General features: G+C 63.7%; 1 protein-coding gene across 21 annotated transcripts in view; it reads left to right on the top strand.

The window, feature by feature from the left end:
• Positions 1–14,460, top strand: part of KIF1A (kinesin family member 1A) — a 99,971-nt gene that overhangs the window by 82,002 nt on the left and 3,509 nt on the right. For 11 of the 21 annotated variants that reach the window (XM_027590364.2, XM_035726726.1, XM_027590352.2 and 8 more), the window contains 10 exons: positions 6,496–6,610; positions 7,564–7,697; positions 8,812–8,873; positions 9,224–9,369; positions 9,651–9,851; positions 10,330–10,407; positions 11,192–11,316; positions 12,250–12,402; positions 12,973–13,165; positions 14,053–14,171. In XM_027590364.2, coding sequence (XP_027446165.2) covers positions 6,496–6,610; positions 7,564–7,697; positions 8,812–8,873; positions 9,224–9,369; positions 9,651–9,851; positions 10,330–10,407; positions 11,192–11,316; positions 12,250–12,402; positions 12,973–13,165; positions 14,053–14,171 — 1,326 coding nt within the window. Of the gene's footprint in view, positions 1–5,249; positions 5,274–6,495; positions 6,611–7,563; positions 7,698–8,811; positions 8,874–9,223; positions 9,370–9,650; positions 9,852–10,329; positions 10,408–11,191; positions 11,317–12,249; positions 12,403–12,972; positions 13,166–14,052; positions 14,172–14,460 lie in introns of all 21 variants that reach the window. The other 10 variants (XM_027590356.2, XM_027590351.2, XM_027590350.2 and 7 more) reach the window with 1 other exon arrangement.

Raw genomic sequence — 14,460 nt, 5'->3', positions numbered from 1 at the left:
TAGCCGCTCACCCTCACCCCTGCGTTCCCTCGTCTCCTGAGCCCTCACCCTCTCATGCCCGCACCTCCTCGCTCTTAGCCGCTCACCCTCACCCCTGCGTTCCCTCGTCTCCTGAGCCCTCACCGTCTCAGGCTCACACCTCCTCGCTCCTAGCCGCTCACCCTCACCCCTGCGTTCCCTCGTCTCCTGAGCCCTCACCCTCTCAGGCTCACACCTCCTCGCTCCTAGCCGCTCACCCTCACCCCTGCGTTCCCTCGTCTCCTGACCCTCACCACTAACCACTTACCTCAGGCCCCCGCCTCCTCGCTCCTAGCCGCTCACCCTCACCCCTGCGTTCCCTCGTCTCCTGAGCCCTCACCCTCTCAGGCTCACACCTCCTCGCTCCTAGCCGCTCACCCTCACCCCTGCGTTCCCTCGTCTCCTGACCCTCACCACTAACCACTTACCTCAGGCCCGCGCCTCCTCGCTCCTAGCCGCTCACCCTCACCCCTGCGTTCCCTCGTCTCCTGAGCCCTCACCCTCTCATGCCCGCGCCTCCTCGCTCTTAGCCGCTCACCCTCACCCCTGCGTTCCCTCGTCTCCTGACCCTCACCACTAACCACTTACCTCAGGCCCCCGCCTCCTCGCTCCTAGCCGCTCACCCTCACCCCTGCGTTCCCTCGTCTCCTGAGCCCTAACCCTCTCATGCCCGCGCCTCCTCGCTCTTAGCCGCTCACCCTCACCCCTGCGTTCCCTCGTCTCCTGAGCCCTCACCCTCTCAGGCCCGCACCTCCTCGCTCCTAGCCGCTCACCCTCACCCCTGCGTTCCCTCGTCTCCTGAGCCCTAACCCTCTCATGCCCGCGCCTCCTCGCTCTTAGCCGCTCACCCTCACCCCTGCGTTCCCTCGTCTCCTGAGCCCTCACCCTCTCAGGCTCACACCTCCTCGCTCCTAGCCGCTCACCCTCACCCCTGCGTTCCCTCGTCTCCTGAGCCCTCACCCTCTCAGGCTCACACCTCCTCGCTCCTAGCCGCTCACCCTCACCCCTGCGTTCCCTCGTCTCCTGAGCGCTCACCACTAACCACTTACCTCAGGCCCGCGCCTCCTCGCTCCTAGCCGCTCACCCTCACCCCTGCGTTCCCTCGTCTCCTGAGCACTCACCACTAACCACTTACCTCAGGCTCACACCTCCTCGCTCCTAGCCGCTCACCCTCACCCCTGCGTTCCCTCGTCTCCTGAGCCCTCACCCTCTCATGCCCGCACCTCCTCGCTCCTAGCCGCTCACCCTCACCCCTGCGTTCCCTCGTCTCCTGAGCGCTCACCACTAACCACTTACCTCAGGCTCACACCTCCTCGCTCCTAGCCGCTCACCCTCACCCCTGCGTTCCCTCGTCTCCTGAGCCCTCACCCTCTCATGCCCGCACCTCCTCGCTCTTAGCCGCTCACCCTCACCCCTGCGTTCCCTCGTCTCCTGACCCTCACCACTAACCACTTACCTCAGGCCCGCGCCTCCTCGCTCCTAGCCGCTCACCCTCACCCCTGCGTTCCCTCGTCTCCTGAGCCCTCACCCTCTCAGGCCCGCACCTCCTCGCTCTTAGCCGCTCACCCTCACCCCTGCGTTCCCTCGTCTCCTGAGCCCTCACCCTCTCAGGCCTGCGCCTCCTCGCTCTTAGCCGCTCACCCTCACCCCTGCGTTCCCTCGTCTCCTGAGCCCTCACCCTCTCATGCCCCCGCCTCCTCGCTCCTAGCCGCTCACCCTCACCCCTGCGTTCCCTCGTCTCCTGAGCCCTCACCCTCTCATGCCCGCGCCTCCTCGCTCCTAGCCGCTCACCCTCACCCCTGCGTTCCCTCGTCTCCTGAGCGCTCACCCTCTCATGCCCGCACCTCCTCGCTCCTAGCCGCTCACCCTCACCCCTGCGTTCCCTCGTCTCCTGAGCCCTCACCACTAACCACTTACCTCAGGCCCGCGCCTCCTCGCTCCTAGCCGCTCACCCTCACCCCTGCGTTCCCTCGTCTCCTGAGTCCTCACCCTCTCAGGCCCGCACCTCCTCGCTCTTAGCCGCTCACCCTCACCCCTGCGTTCCCTCGTCTCCTGACCCTCACCACTAACCACTTACCTCAGGCCCGCGCCTCCTCGCTCCTAGCCGCTCACCCTCACCCCTGCGTTCCCTCGTCTCCTGAGCCCTCACCCTCTCATGCCCGCACCTCACCCCATATCCCTGCTCTTTGTCCCGCATCCCTTCACCCCACCCCTTTATCGCTTCACCCCTCACCCCCTCACCCCTTTATCCCTTGTCCCCTCACCCCCTCCTTCCCTCACCTCCTCACCTCCTTAGTCCCTTACTCCTCTTATTGTTTCTCCGTTCCCTTCTGGTCTGAGGGCTCTAGAGCGGCACAGTGGGTGACGCCGCTAAGCCCCGCCCGGGTCTGCAACGGGCACAGCGGAATCCCATTCCCCTGCTCGTAGCTGTGGGATCACGCTGAGCACGGGGTTTAATTTTCAGATTCTCAACACACCCGTTTGCCTCAGGATGCCCACCTTGTGACACTCGTCACAAGCACCGGGTACAAGTCACCACACAGTTGTCTAAAGTGTACTGAAGGCCGTGTGTGGCCGGCGAGTCAGAGTCCGGTGCAGAACAACCAGGCGCCACGCGCCGCAGGGGGGACCCTCTGCCCCTACCTGGCAGCCGGCTGAGACGAGGACCCACCCCACCTGAGCTCCGCAGGGACATGTGCAGGCGCGCAGCCCGTTAGATCAGGCCGGGCCAACACAGGGGCTCCCATGTCACAATCCAAGGGGACGCAAAATGCCCGCCAGTGTTGTGGCTGGGGTGGCCGCTGAAGATTTCTGAGCAAGAATCGACATGGAAAAATCATTTTACAGCCTATGACATTTTCTTTGTCAACAAAACTTTTTAAAGCGTTTTCAGTTTTCCCCACGTGGGTCCTCACTTGTTTGAGGATCAATTTCTATGTCCCAGAGCTAAGTTGGGGGTGGTCCTGTTTCTGGGCTCCTGCTGCCCAAGCCCTGTGGCTGGGGGGAGTCGGCACAGGCCTCCCCACCCGCTCCAGCCGGTCAGAGGCAAGATGCTGGCTGACAGCTCCTGGAGGTGGCTCAGGGGAGAGGTGCCTCCCTCCTGAGCCTGCAGTCCTCTGCAGAGGGAATTGTGCAGGAGGGCGTTTTTCTTCCAGAAGGGGGGGCCTGCAGGAACCCCTAGGGCTCTGCCATGGGGAAAGGCATGCCCTACCAGCTGCAGGGAGTCCCAGAGAAGGGCTAAGGACTGCGAGCTGTGGGTCGGGCCTCCCTGGAAGAGGGACACTCGGGTCCCGGCCTGACAGGGGTCTGGATCTGAAAGGTCCGCAGGATGGTGGGGTGAGCCAAGACTGTGGTGAAGCACCAGTGAGCTCAGGCATTCTGCGCACAAGGTGGTCCCACCCCAGTATTTCTACCTCAGTGGGTCTGGGGTGGGATCTGAGAATCTGCAGTGCTCCCAAGTGGTGCTGCCGCTTTGGGTCCAGGGACCCCACGTCTGGCCTGCTCGTTTCCCCTTAGAGTTGTATCTGAGGGATTGGCTGGGTGTCCAGTGGGGTTAGAGTGAGGGTGCTCCCTTCCTGGGGTGACCTGATGCCCAGAGAAATCCCGAGAGTCCTGTGCCTGCTCACGAGTGGGGGTCCTGGTATGGTACCCCTGGCTCCCCCTCTGGTTCTCTTGGTGACCAGGGGGCAGCGATCAGTGGTCCCGGGCTATGTCCCATGGGCTCGGCACCCTACGTGGCTGTGTAGGTCCTACACAGGCGAGCTGCCACTCCATCACCCCTCCCCACCCCAGGCATACCTGCTGGCATCCAGTGAGACCTCCCTCTGCAGAGGCTTCAGGGGCTCAGGAGTGTTGAAGACCCTTCCAGCCTGGGGTTCCTGGATCTGGCACCCATGCCCGTGCGAAGGCATGCTGCCTGTAGGCCAAGGGCTGTTCTTCAAGAGGCTGCCTGGGGTTAAGGGCTGACCAGTGGTTTGGAAACAGCCTGTGGGCAGCATCATGGCTGTGCCAGGTCAGACCCTGGCCATCTTGGCGCCTGGGGAACGGCACAGTGAAAGGCACCATCCTAGGCTGTGGACATGGGCCCAAGGGGCCCCCACCTACCACCCTACCCCTCCTCACATGTGAGACCCACAAGTTCAAGTTGTCAGAGAGATCTGGGGTCACTGGAGCCTCAGAGCAAAAGCCACATCCTAACTCGACCGAGGGCCGCTTGGCCAAGAGCATCTCCGAGGGGCCTCAGTGAGTGAGCCTCGTGTGGAGGTGGGCTCATTTCTCCTTACGGCCCCAGCCTGTTCTGGCAGAGTCCATCTGGCCTTGGGGTGAGGCCCCTGGGGTTTTGGCTGGCCTCACTGGGCTGGCTCCTTTGGTGTGTCCCAGGCAAGGGTGAGGGGTCCAGACGAGATGGGGACCCAGCCCTTGGTGTCTGAGTAGCAGCCTGCCCTGGGAGGGCCAGTTCGTCCTGGAGGCCACACACAGAGCACGCATGGGTGCAGGAGAGCCCTGCTGGTCCCCAGAGCGCTGGCGGTGGGCCAGAAGACAGTAGCATCCTTTAGCGACATGTGAGGCAGGTGGACAGAGGGGAAGGCAGCGAGCTGAGCCTTTGGGCCAGGCTGGAGGGTTTGGGGCTGGCTGGCCGACCAGGGTAGGAGACCCTCAGGCTAGTCTTCCCCAGTGTGTGGTCAGGGCCTCTTCGAGGCGAGGACTAGTAACAAGAGTTAGTAAGACTAGTGCCACCTGCCTGGCCCTCAGCACTAGCTCCTGCAACCCGCAGGACATCTCCATGAGGCAGGGGCACTGACCACCAGTGGTTTGTCTGGGAAGCAGGGTATAGAGGTGTCTGGTGACAGCCGAGGTCGCGCGGCCGTGCAGTGGCATGTGTCCGGGCCGGGCTACGTGGACCTCTGGCTCTGCCCGCAGGCCTAGCCCACAGGGCCTGGGGCGTGTGGGGGCCCCTGGGACGGAGGGCGTCCCTCTAGGGGTCGGTAATGGGTCCATGGGTACCCGCCTGGTCCCGCTGGGCACAGACCCAAAGCTCTGGCTGCAGACGCGGGGCCCAGGGGTCGGAGAAGGCCCCAGCCACCGCCCACGAGCCGCCTGGGCGGCCGGCGGCCGTGGCACACACTCTGCTCCCTGTCGGTTAGCTTGTACCCGGCCGCGTGACGGTGCTCGTTCTGACATGTCCATCTCTTCTGTGTGTACGTGTGTGTCCTGGCTGCCTCCACCTTTAGCGTGTCGTTCGGAAGTGACACTAGGTACAGCTCACTTTTCTCTTACGCACCCGCTTGGTCGTCCTCTTCTGCTTGTCAGTTTCCTCTCTCCCGTGCTCTCTGCCGGTCTGGTCACCCCGCGGTCCTCACAGCCCTTCCTCTGGATCGTTGTCCTTGGTGACGTGTATGTGACAGCAGCCCTGCCCCGTCCCGCTGCTTCACCCTGGGCCCCCGCAGTGTGCCCTGGAGAGCCGGGAGGCCGCGACGTGGGCTGCGCCCCAGCGTGGCCTCACCCCTCCTGGCGGCCCTCCGCACTCGGGAGGGGCCTGGCTGCACCGGCGCTCGTGCGGCTGTCGGCAGCCTGTGCTGACCTGTGTCTCAGCCGTGTCTTCGAGGGTGCTTGGATGGAAACGGGGCGCAGCGGGGTGCTGAGTGGTGCTGTCCGGGGCTCGTGCAGCGGCCGCACTGTGGACTGAGGCAAATTCCCCACCTCACATAGGATCCTCAAAGGGGCACCCAGCCTAAGCCAGAGTCTGGGAGCTCTGCTGTCGGGCGGTTGACAAGGAAAGCCTGCTCCGCCGCGGAGGCCACTGCAGACTAACATCCGGGCCTCCTAGGGACGGCTTAAGCTGCCCTCAGAGGGGACTTTGGGCCACGGGCTTCTGCTCTGCTCACTTTCTTCCCTGGTTAGAGATGCGGACAGGGGAGGTCTGCTTGGAGCTGAGTGGAGAGGAGCCTGGCTGCGGGGGGCGGGGGGCGGAGGACGGGGGGGTGATGCTCTCTGCCATGGGCTGCCCCGCTTCCACTCCAAGCATCCTCTCCCAAGGGGAGGAGACGGGCCACAGACGGTTTTGGCAAACCCGGGCAGGTTGGCCCCTCCTTACTCAGACAGGGCAGGAGGGGGCGGTCCCCGTTCTGCCCTCTCCCCTTCTCTCACCACTCGGTCTGCCTCCACCTCCCCTCTCCTCCCTCTCTCCCTTCCCCTTTGTTGCCATGTCCCAGCCCGCTGCGCTGGCCTCCCTCCCTTCTCCGCTCCCTCTCCCATCCCTGCCTCAGCACCAGCGCTGTGGGCTGCCCCACCTGTCCGTGCAGAGGGGAGCCCGCCCCCTAAGCCCAAGTAAGGAGGAGCCTGTTCTCCACACCACCCAGGCAGCTGTCCCCGTGGTGGCCCACACGTCTCTGTCCGTGTCTGTCTGTCTGCATGTCCCCAGCCTACGAGCGCAGCCCGCGTGCTGTCATGTTTTACCTTGTCTCTGCTTCCTTTAAGGACCTTCTATCAGTTTGAGGCTGCGTGGGACAGCTCCATGCACAACTCTCTCCTGCTCAACCGGGTCACCCCGTACCGAGAGAAGATCTACATGACTCTCTCAGCTTACATCGAGGTGAGAAACCCCCAAAGCCTCCATTCCCCAAGCCTGAGCTGTTTGCCATGGGGCAGTGAGGGTGCTCGGTGGCCCTGGAGAGCCCCAGATGACCCTACTGTCTTCTCAGAGGACTTGTCAAGTCCTTGTTCAATCCCCGTACTTTCCAGGGCGCTGCTCACCGCGCCCACCTCCCATCCCACTAACTTCAGGGTGCGGTTTTGCCCCCGGGCTGCAGGATGGCTGCATCCAGGCTCCAGATGGGCTGAAAACAGAAGCCTGCTGACCCCACCCCAGGGTCTTGGGCTGTCCCTTCCCTTCGAAGCTCTGGGGGAGGCTGGGAGCACAGGCATTGCTAGCTGGGTGCAATATTGAGGAATTAGGAGGTTCGGGGTCGGCAGCCAGTGGCACAGGGAAGGCAAAGGCACCCACCTCCTCTCCGAGCCTAAAACTCCAGATATGATATGGCGACCCACTTGACTGCCTCTTGGGATGGTGGTTTGTTGGGGAGATGCTGCCAGGGCTCTGCCCCAGTAAGGCCCCGGCACACACAGGCTTTGTTGGGGTGCTGTTGAGCTTCGGGAAAACAAAAGAGCCAGCTATGTAAGACACAGCCCATCAGCGCCCTGGGAAGTCAGAGAAGAGAATGCGGGTGCGGAGCCAGGATCTGCTTCCATCCTCACTGACGTTTCTGGGAGGGTGTCACCTGATCCTATGGCGAGGCAGTTGGGGCCCATGACTGGGATCCTCGGGGTCCCGGGCACAACACCCAGCCCTCTGCAACCCAGGAGGTGGGCCCTGGCTCTCCCCCAGGAGTCAACTGGGGGGAGCCAAGAACTCCCACCTGGGTCTGGGGCCATGCCAGGGGCCCAGGAAGGTCTGAGGCTGCCGATCAGTGGTTAGAAGGGGGTCTAGGGCCCAGGTCCTGTGGGGGTGCTCAGGTGCCTGAGCCCCACCCCTGCCCCCCATGGCAGATGGAGAATTGCACCCAGCCAGCCGTCATCACCAAGGACTTCTGCATGGTCTTTTACTCTCGGGATGCCAAGCTACCTGCTTCACGCTCCATCCGCAACCTGTTTGGCAGTGGGAGCCTGCGGGCCTCGGAGAGGTGAGCCTGCAAGTGGGGGCGGTGGGGGGCTGCACAGGGAATGGCTGGGAGAGGTGAGCCTGCCCGCGGTGGGGGGTGGGGGGTGCTGCTGTCCGGACTCTGCATGGGGAGTGGCGGGGAGTGCCCAGCAGAGGCTCGAGTGACAGGCCTGCTGCAGGCCAGCCCAGATGAGAGGGCAGACTGGCCACTCTCCCAATCAGTCCCCTGCCCTGGCGCCCTCCTGTGGGTGGTCCTGGGGCCCCACTCCGTCCCCGTGGCTGAGAGACCTCCTCCCCAGGGACCTCAGGGATCATGCCAGCAGGACCGGGGGCCTGGGATGGGAAAAGGATGCTCTGGACAGAGCCTCTTGCCTCTTGGAGGCTGGTAGCACCCGAGGGAGTAGAATGTCAGGCCCAGAACCAGCCATCCCCTCCTGCCTTCTGGCCAGTCCCTGCATTCCTGGGGGGCAGGGGAACAAACAAGAATGTCAAGGCAGGGGGCACCTGGTGGCTCAGTCGTTGGGCGTCTGCCTTTGGCTCAGGTCATGATCCCAGGGTCCTGGGATCGAGCCCCGCATCGGGCTCCCTGCCCAGCAGGAAGACTGCTTCTTCCTCTCCCTCTCCCCCTGCTTCTGTTCCCTCTCTTGCTCTGTCTCTCTCTGTCAAATGAATAAAGTCTTTAAAAAAAATGTCAAGGCAGTGAGGAGGGGCTTTGTCCCAGCAGCAGAGACCACCACGGGTGCTAAGCCACCTACGCTCACCTTCAGTGAGGCTCCCCACACTTTCTTGTGGACCCCAGTGTGCAGGACACTCGGGGCACAGACAGGAAGATGGAGTATGGGGTTCAGGACGTAGTGGCCTCAGGCTGGCTATGACCCAGGCATCCAGGGTCACGTGGTGAGCATGGGAGACTGCCTGCTGGCTGGGCCCACCTCCATGACAAGGCTGGCTGCGTGCACTCAGCCAAAGGGGGCCCGGAGGGGTCAGAGATGCAGACTGTCCATACAGGGCTGCAGCTCAGGGCACCCCACACCAGGCCACCCGGCATGGGTGTGCAGTGGGACTCGTGCCCAACGTGCATTTGACAGGCCCTTGCTGTGCCTGGTGTCCACACGTCCCCCCTCTGCTTCCTGCAGCAACCGCGTGACGGGCATCTATGAGCTCAGCCTGTGCCACGTGGCCGATGCCGGCAGCCCAGGTAGGCCTCTGCCCTGCTCTCTCTGCTGGGGGGGGGCACTTTGTCAGGGAGTCAGGGAGCCAGGGTTCCCTGGGGTCACTCAGGTCACCTCAGCTAAGCTGTTATTTTAGGGGGCCCTCCCTTTCGAGACTCACGTGCTCACGTTTGGACTTGCGGCGTTGTCCTGAGAGGCCAGAGGACAGTGAGGGGAGAGGCAGCGCTGGGGGTGGCCTCATCCACCGTGCTGGATGACGTCCTGTGGGCGAGGCGCTCCCCAGGGGGACCAGCCTTCTTCCGTGGAAAAGTCCCACCCTGAGCCCAAGGCCTGGTGCCAGGGCGGGGATGTGGCCAGCCCAGGGTCCCCGTTCTAGGGATGCAGCGGCGGCGAAGGCGAGTGCTGGATACATCTGTGGCCTACGTCCGCGGCGAGGAGAACCTGGCGGGCTGGAGGCCCCGGAGTGACAGCCTCATCCTGGACCACCAGTGGGAGCTGGAGAAGCTGAGTCTGCTGCAGGAGGTGAGCTTGTGCGCAGCGGGCACAGACGGCCCGGGCGGCAGGTGCACGTGGGAAGCAGGATGCTGTGAGGGAGCTGCGGCGGGAGTGGGAATGTCCGTCCACTCAGTGCCAGCACGGATGCTAGGGCCGCAGACACAAGGTGGAGGGCACCCCGCTCTGCCTTGGAGGGCGGCCGGGGCGGGCCTCAAGGCCGAGTCCCATCAGCAGCACGGCCCCGGGGGGAACTGGTGGGTGGGCTCTCCCGGGTCCCAGCAGCCGAGCTTGTCCGGTCTCGTGTGCAGGTGGAGAAGACGAGGCACTACCTCCTGCTGCGAGAGAAGCTGGAGACCAGCCAGCGGACCGGCCCCGAAGCGCCGTCCCCCGCCTCCAGCGAGGACTCCGGTTCCCACGGCTCGTCCAGCCCCTCCTCCCCACTCTCAGCCGAGGGCCGGCCGGCCCCTCCGGAGGCTCCCAGCGAGAGACAGCGGGAGCTAGCCGTCAAGGTAGCTCAGGCAGCACTGCACTGACCCCGGCCCCTCCAGGGCTCTGGTGACCCAGCCTTGTCCTATCAGAGCAGGAGGCGGGGGAATGAGGGAGGCCCCTTGCCTGCCCCTCACTCCACCCACAATCGAATTTGGCAGCCTTTTACAGCTTCCTCGCCCAAGCAGTGATCTGCTTCCTTGAATACCTCTGCTGATGGGGAGCTCACCCCCTCTTTCCAGAGCTGGCTTTTTCTGTGGCTCAACAGGCCACTGGGAAGACCTCTTAGACTCGGCAACGCTGCCCCCCCATCTTTGCCCTGGGCCCAGGGCCTGCTCCTAGAGGCTTCCCTGGCTCACCCATCACCTTAGAGGATGGAGCTGCTGCCTACCTTGGGCTGCTGAGCCCGGGCCCTCAGCCAGTCCTCCACATCCAGGGGCCATGCCTGTGGCCAAGCCAGGTCCTAGGCACTTCCTGACTGGACGTTTGCTCTCGTTGCAGTGCTTACGCCTCCTCACGCACACGTTCAACAGAGAGTATGCCCATAGTCACGTCTGCATCAGCGCCAGTGAGAGCAAGGTGGGCAGCAAGGGCCCCGCGGGGCTATTGTCACCAGGAAAACTTCGCACCCCTATCCAGGGAGGGAAATCAGGGTTTTCTTAGAACCTACTGGCACAGCCTAAGGGAACATCGCATAGCCAAGGCCAGGAGCTGGGTCTGTGTGTGGGGTCCGTGGAGCGCTGGGGCCTTCAGGGCCAGTCGGGACCAGGCCCACCCAGTCCCCTCCCTGCTTCCTCCAGCCTGGCCCTCACTCCGCCATCTCTGTCCTGGGCTGCTCATGCCACGTCCCCGGAGCTGTCCTTCCTCTACCGGGGGGACCGTTCCTGTGCCTCCCCCACCCACCCTGGCTCAGGACCTGCCGTGCACAGCCCCCTTGCAGCCTCTGGCCCATCACCGGTCTTCACCCTTGGCCTACGGCCTGCCGCGTGCAGCCTTCCTCCTTTGCACCAGCCTCCCCCTCTGCCTGGAAGGGCCTCTCACCACAGCTCCTGGGCTGCCCATGATATAGTCGGGGCTCAGAGCCTGCACCTTGGCAGAGCCTGGTCCTTGCTCGCTCTTTGGAGCCCAGCAGTCACAAATCCCTCCTGAGGCAAGACAGAGCCCGACGCCCAGGGAAGAGCACGCCAGGGGCGTGTGGGGCTGGGAGAGGTTCAAGGAAGGCTGGGAAGAAAGAAGGTCTGGCCCTCAGTTGGGATGGGGGTGCCCTAAATGGAGGTAAAATGTGAGCCAAGGTACAGGAGTTAGCCACTGTAGGGGAGTCCACACCCCGTATGACCTACAAAAGGCTCACTGTCCTTCACAGCTCTCTGAGATGTCTGTCACCCTGCTTCGGGACCCGTCCATGTCCCCTCTGGGGGCGGCCACGCTCACCCCCTCCTCCACCTGCCCCTCTCTGGTCGAAGGGCGGTACGGAGCCGCTGAGCTGAGGTGAGTGAGCTCCAGGCTCCTGGAGAAGTTCCCAGTGCCAGGAACCGACTGATTAATGGTGGCTGCGCCTCGGGTGCAGAGTGTGGGGGCGGGGCGGGCACAAGAAAGCAGGGATGGCCGCACACATCTAGGGCAGGGCCAGGTGGAAGGGGTCTGCCCCGCACCCTGCCTTGGCTGGCATGGCCCCCATCCAGTCTCCAGTTGTCTTACTCTTCCAAGGACGTTTTCTGCTGAAACGTTGATTTAAAGTGTTGTGGGGACTAAAGCCAGGAATGGGTCAAATAGCACAGAACAGAAAACCCTTTTCAGGGGGAAGTGCTCATACAATACTCAGTAGGATAAAAGGTGACAAAGGCAGAGCCCAGACACCCATGGCCCACGGCCATAGACAAGGACGGCCTGACATCTGCCCAGCCCCCAGCTTTACCGGCACTGCTGAGCCCTTGCATTTTAAATCCCTCAAGATGTCCATGTTTTATATGTAAAACAAAAAAAGCCATCAAGCCCTCTGGGCCTCCCCGGAGACAGGCCTCACTGGCCATAGGTCAGGCCCTTTAGGCCCGACAAGCCCCTGTGCGAGTGGCCCCTGAGGACATGGCAATAGACTCAGCTCCGCTGGGGATCTGGAGAGAGGGGCCACTTTCACGAGGGCGGGGAGCAGAAGGTCCCGCAGGAGAGGGGCCGTGGATCTGGCGCAGCTGGCCCTGCCTCTGGTGCGGGGCCCTCCCTGGCACCCTGGCGCAGCCCTGGAGTCAGGTGGCCCAGGCCCACCAACTCCAGCTGTGGGTACGGCTGGGCGGACCCTGAGAGGTGCTCGCGGCAGCCCCGAGGGGGGTGACGCCGGTGCTGGGAGGAAGCCCTGGCCGGGATGGCGCCCTGACCCGGCGAGGCATCTCCTTGCAAGAATGCAAAGGCTCGGCTTCGCTTTCCCAGGACCCCTCAGCCCTGCTCCCGGCCGGCCAGTCCAGAGCCCGAACCTGTGCCAGAGACAGATCCGAAGAAGCTTCCCTCCCCGGCTCGGGCAACGGAGGCAGACAAGGAGCCCCAGCGCCTGCTGGTTCCTGACATCCAGGAGATCCGGGTCAGGTGTGTGGGGGACCCTGCCCCAAACAGGGGCACTTCTAAAGCACCATCCAGCCTGCTCTGTCCCCACAGCTCCGTACAAGGGAGATAGGCTGGCCATCCCTGACCGAGGGCAGGGGCAGAGAAAGAGTGGACAGCACAAGGAGGAGGGTGGGCCAGGGCCAGGCCCGGGGCGGGGGATCCAGCAGGCACCTCTGCAGAACCACGGTTTCCATGCATCTGCGTGTTACTAGTCTGGCCATTGTGCAGCCCTAAGAAGGCCACGGGCTACAGGCTATGGTCACGTGACACAGAGTGACAGCTCAGGGGCAGCTTCAGCTTTGTTTCAGTTTCTCCATTTTACAGCTGGGGAAACTGAGGCCCAGAAGTGGTGGTTCTGGTCTCTGACCTCCCGGGTTGGGGTTCCGCCAGGTACCTCATAGCACCTCGGCCCTGGGTGTTCTCGGGGGCCCACTTTCTGACCTTCCCGGTGGCCGGTACTGCCAGGGGCCTGGTGGTGGGTGGGGGTCCTGCATGGAGACCCCCCCCCGACTGCCAGGAGCACACGAGCCAGCAACTGTCCCTGCTCTGCAGCCCCATCGTCTCTAAGAAGGGGTACCTGCACTTCCTGGAGCCACACACGGCGGGCTGGGCCAAGCGCTTTGTGGTGGTGCGGCGGCCCTATGCCTACATGTACAACAATGACAAGGACTCCGTGGAGAGGTTTGTGCTCAACCTCTCCACTGCCCAGGTGGAGTACAGCGAGGACCAGCAGGCCATGCTCAAGGTGCGGCCTCGGAAATGGGATGGGGGGTCCTGGGCTGGCCGAGGCCCGCAAGCCACCAGTGGGCCTTGGGGAGGGGGAGTTGGGCCTAGTCCCCTGCGGGCCCTGTTTAGGCTGGCTGCCAGACCGAGGCCCTCGTGTTCAGTCTCGTGCAGCATCCCTCTGCGTCTCATGTCGGGGGTCCCTCTCTGCTCACCCTTGGGGCTCCTGGTCCTGGTGACAACCAGCCGTGATGGGCTGTGATCCTATGGGGGCGGGGGGCAGGCATTGACCCACTCCCATTCAGGAGAGGCCAATACCCAGTCCCCTTCTCCTGGGGCCACCCAGCCCCACCAGGCCGGCCATGTAGGCCTGGGAGTCCAGCCTTCCTGTCCCTGGGCTTTGTCCTGCTCCTCTCCGAGCCGCAGTGGCCCTGGACGTGTGTGCCAGGAGCCCTGACTCCTTCTGCTGGAGGCCGCAGTGCTCGCTAGCTGATTTTGATTCCCTGTAGTAGTGGTTTAGGGGTGCAAACTCAGCCTGCCACCCACACCTGCCTCACCAAGTGCTCAGACTTTAGCAGAAGAGGCCAGGCCCAGCTGCTGAGCCAGGGTCACAGGGGAAGGAACCTCCACCCACGGGGGATGGACGCATCCTGGGGGGTGCAGAGCAGTGGCAAGGTAGCCCTGGGGCACGAGAAGAGTCAGGGTGTCCTGACTGCAGAGCCTTCTGCGAGTGAGCCACGCGTGCCTGCGTCAGAATGGGCCATGCAGGCTGCAGAGAGTGGGGTGGCCTTTCCAGCTCTCTCCCGGGGGCCTTCTTTCCCGCTCCTGCCCCCTGAGCTGTCCTAGCCAGGCCCCAGGGGAGTGGCCAGGGGAAGCCTCAAGCTTTCTCACGGCCTCCCGCCTTCGCAGACACCCAACACGTTTGCTGTGTGCACGGAGCACCGTGGCATCCTGCTGCAGGCCAACAGCGACAAGGACATGCACGACTGGCTGTACGCTTTCAACCCGCTCCTGGCCGGCACCATACGGTATGGGGCCCCCCGGCACCGCCCGCCCTGCTCCTTTGGCTTGGGAGCACGTTTTGAGGACATTAATGTTCGCTTTGGTGTTGCTGCTGGTAAAGTATAAATCCCCGAGACGTTCAATATGTACAGTGTACCAGGGGCCGGCCTGATGTAGTTGGAAATGCGGCACACAGTCAGGCCCTGGTGGATGGGAGCCCCGCCCCTCCGACACCTGGGACCCCTGGCCGGCGGGCGGGCTGCCCCTGTGAGTCATAGGGACGGGAGTCGCTCTCCAGGTGGTGAGGGAAGCAGA

Source organism: Zalophus californianus, chromosome 3, assembly GCF_009762305.2.
Source record: "Zalophus californianus isolate mZalCal1 chromosome 3, mZalCal1.pri.v2, whole genome shotgun sequence".
NCBI classification, from domain to species: Eukaryota; Metazoa; Chordata; class Mammalia; order Carnivora; family Otariidae; genus Zalophus; species Zalophus californianus.
Note: the sequence above shows the minus strand (reverse complement) of the source record. Positions and strands in the feature narration are given on the sequence as shown.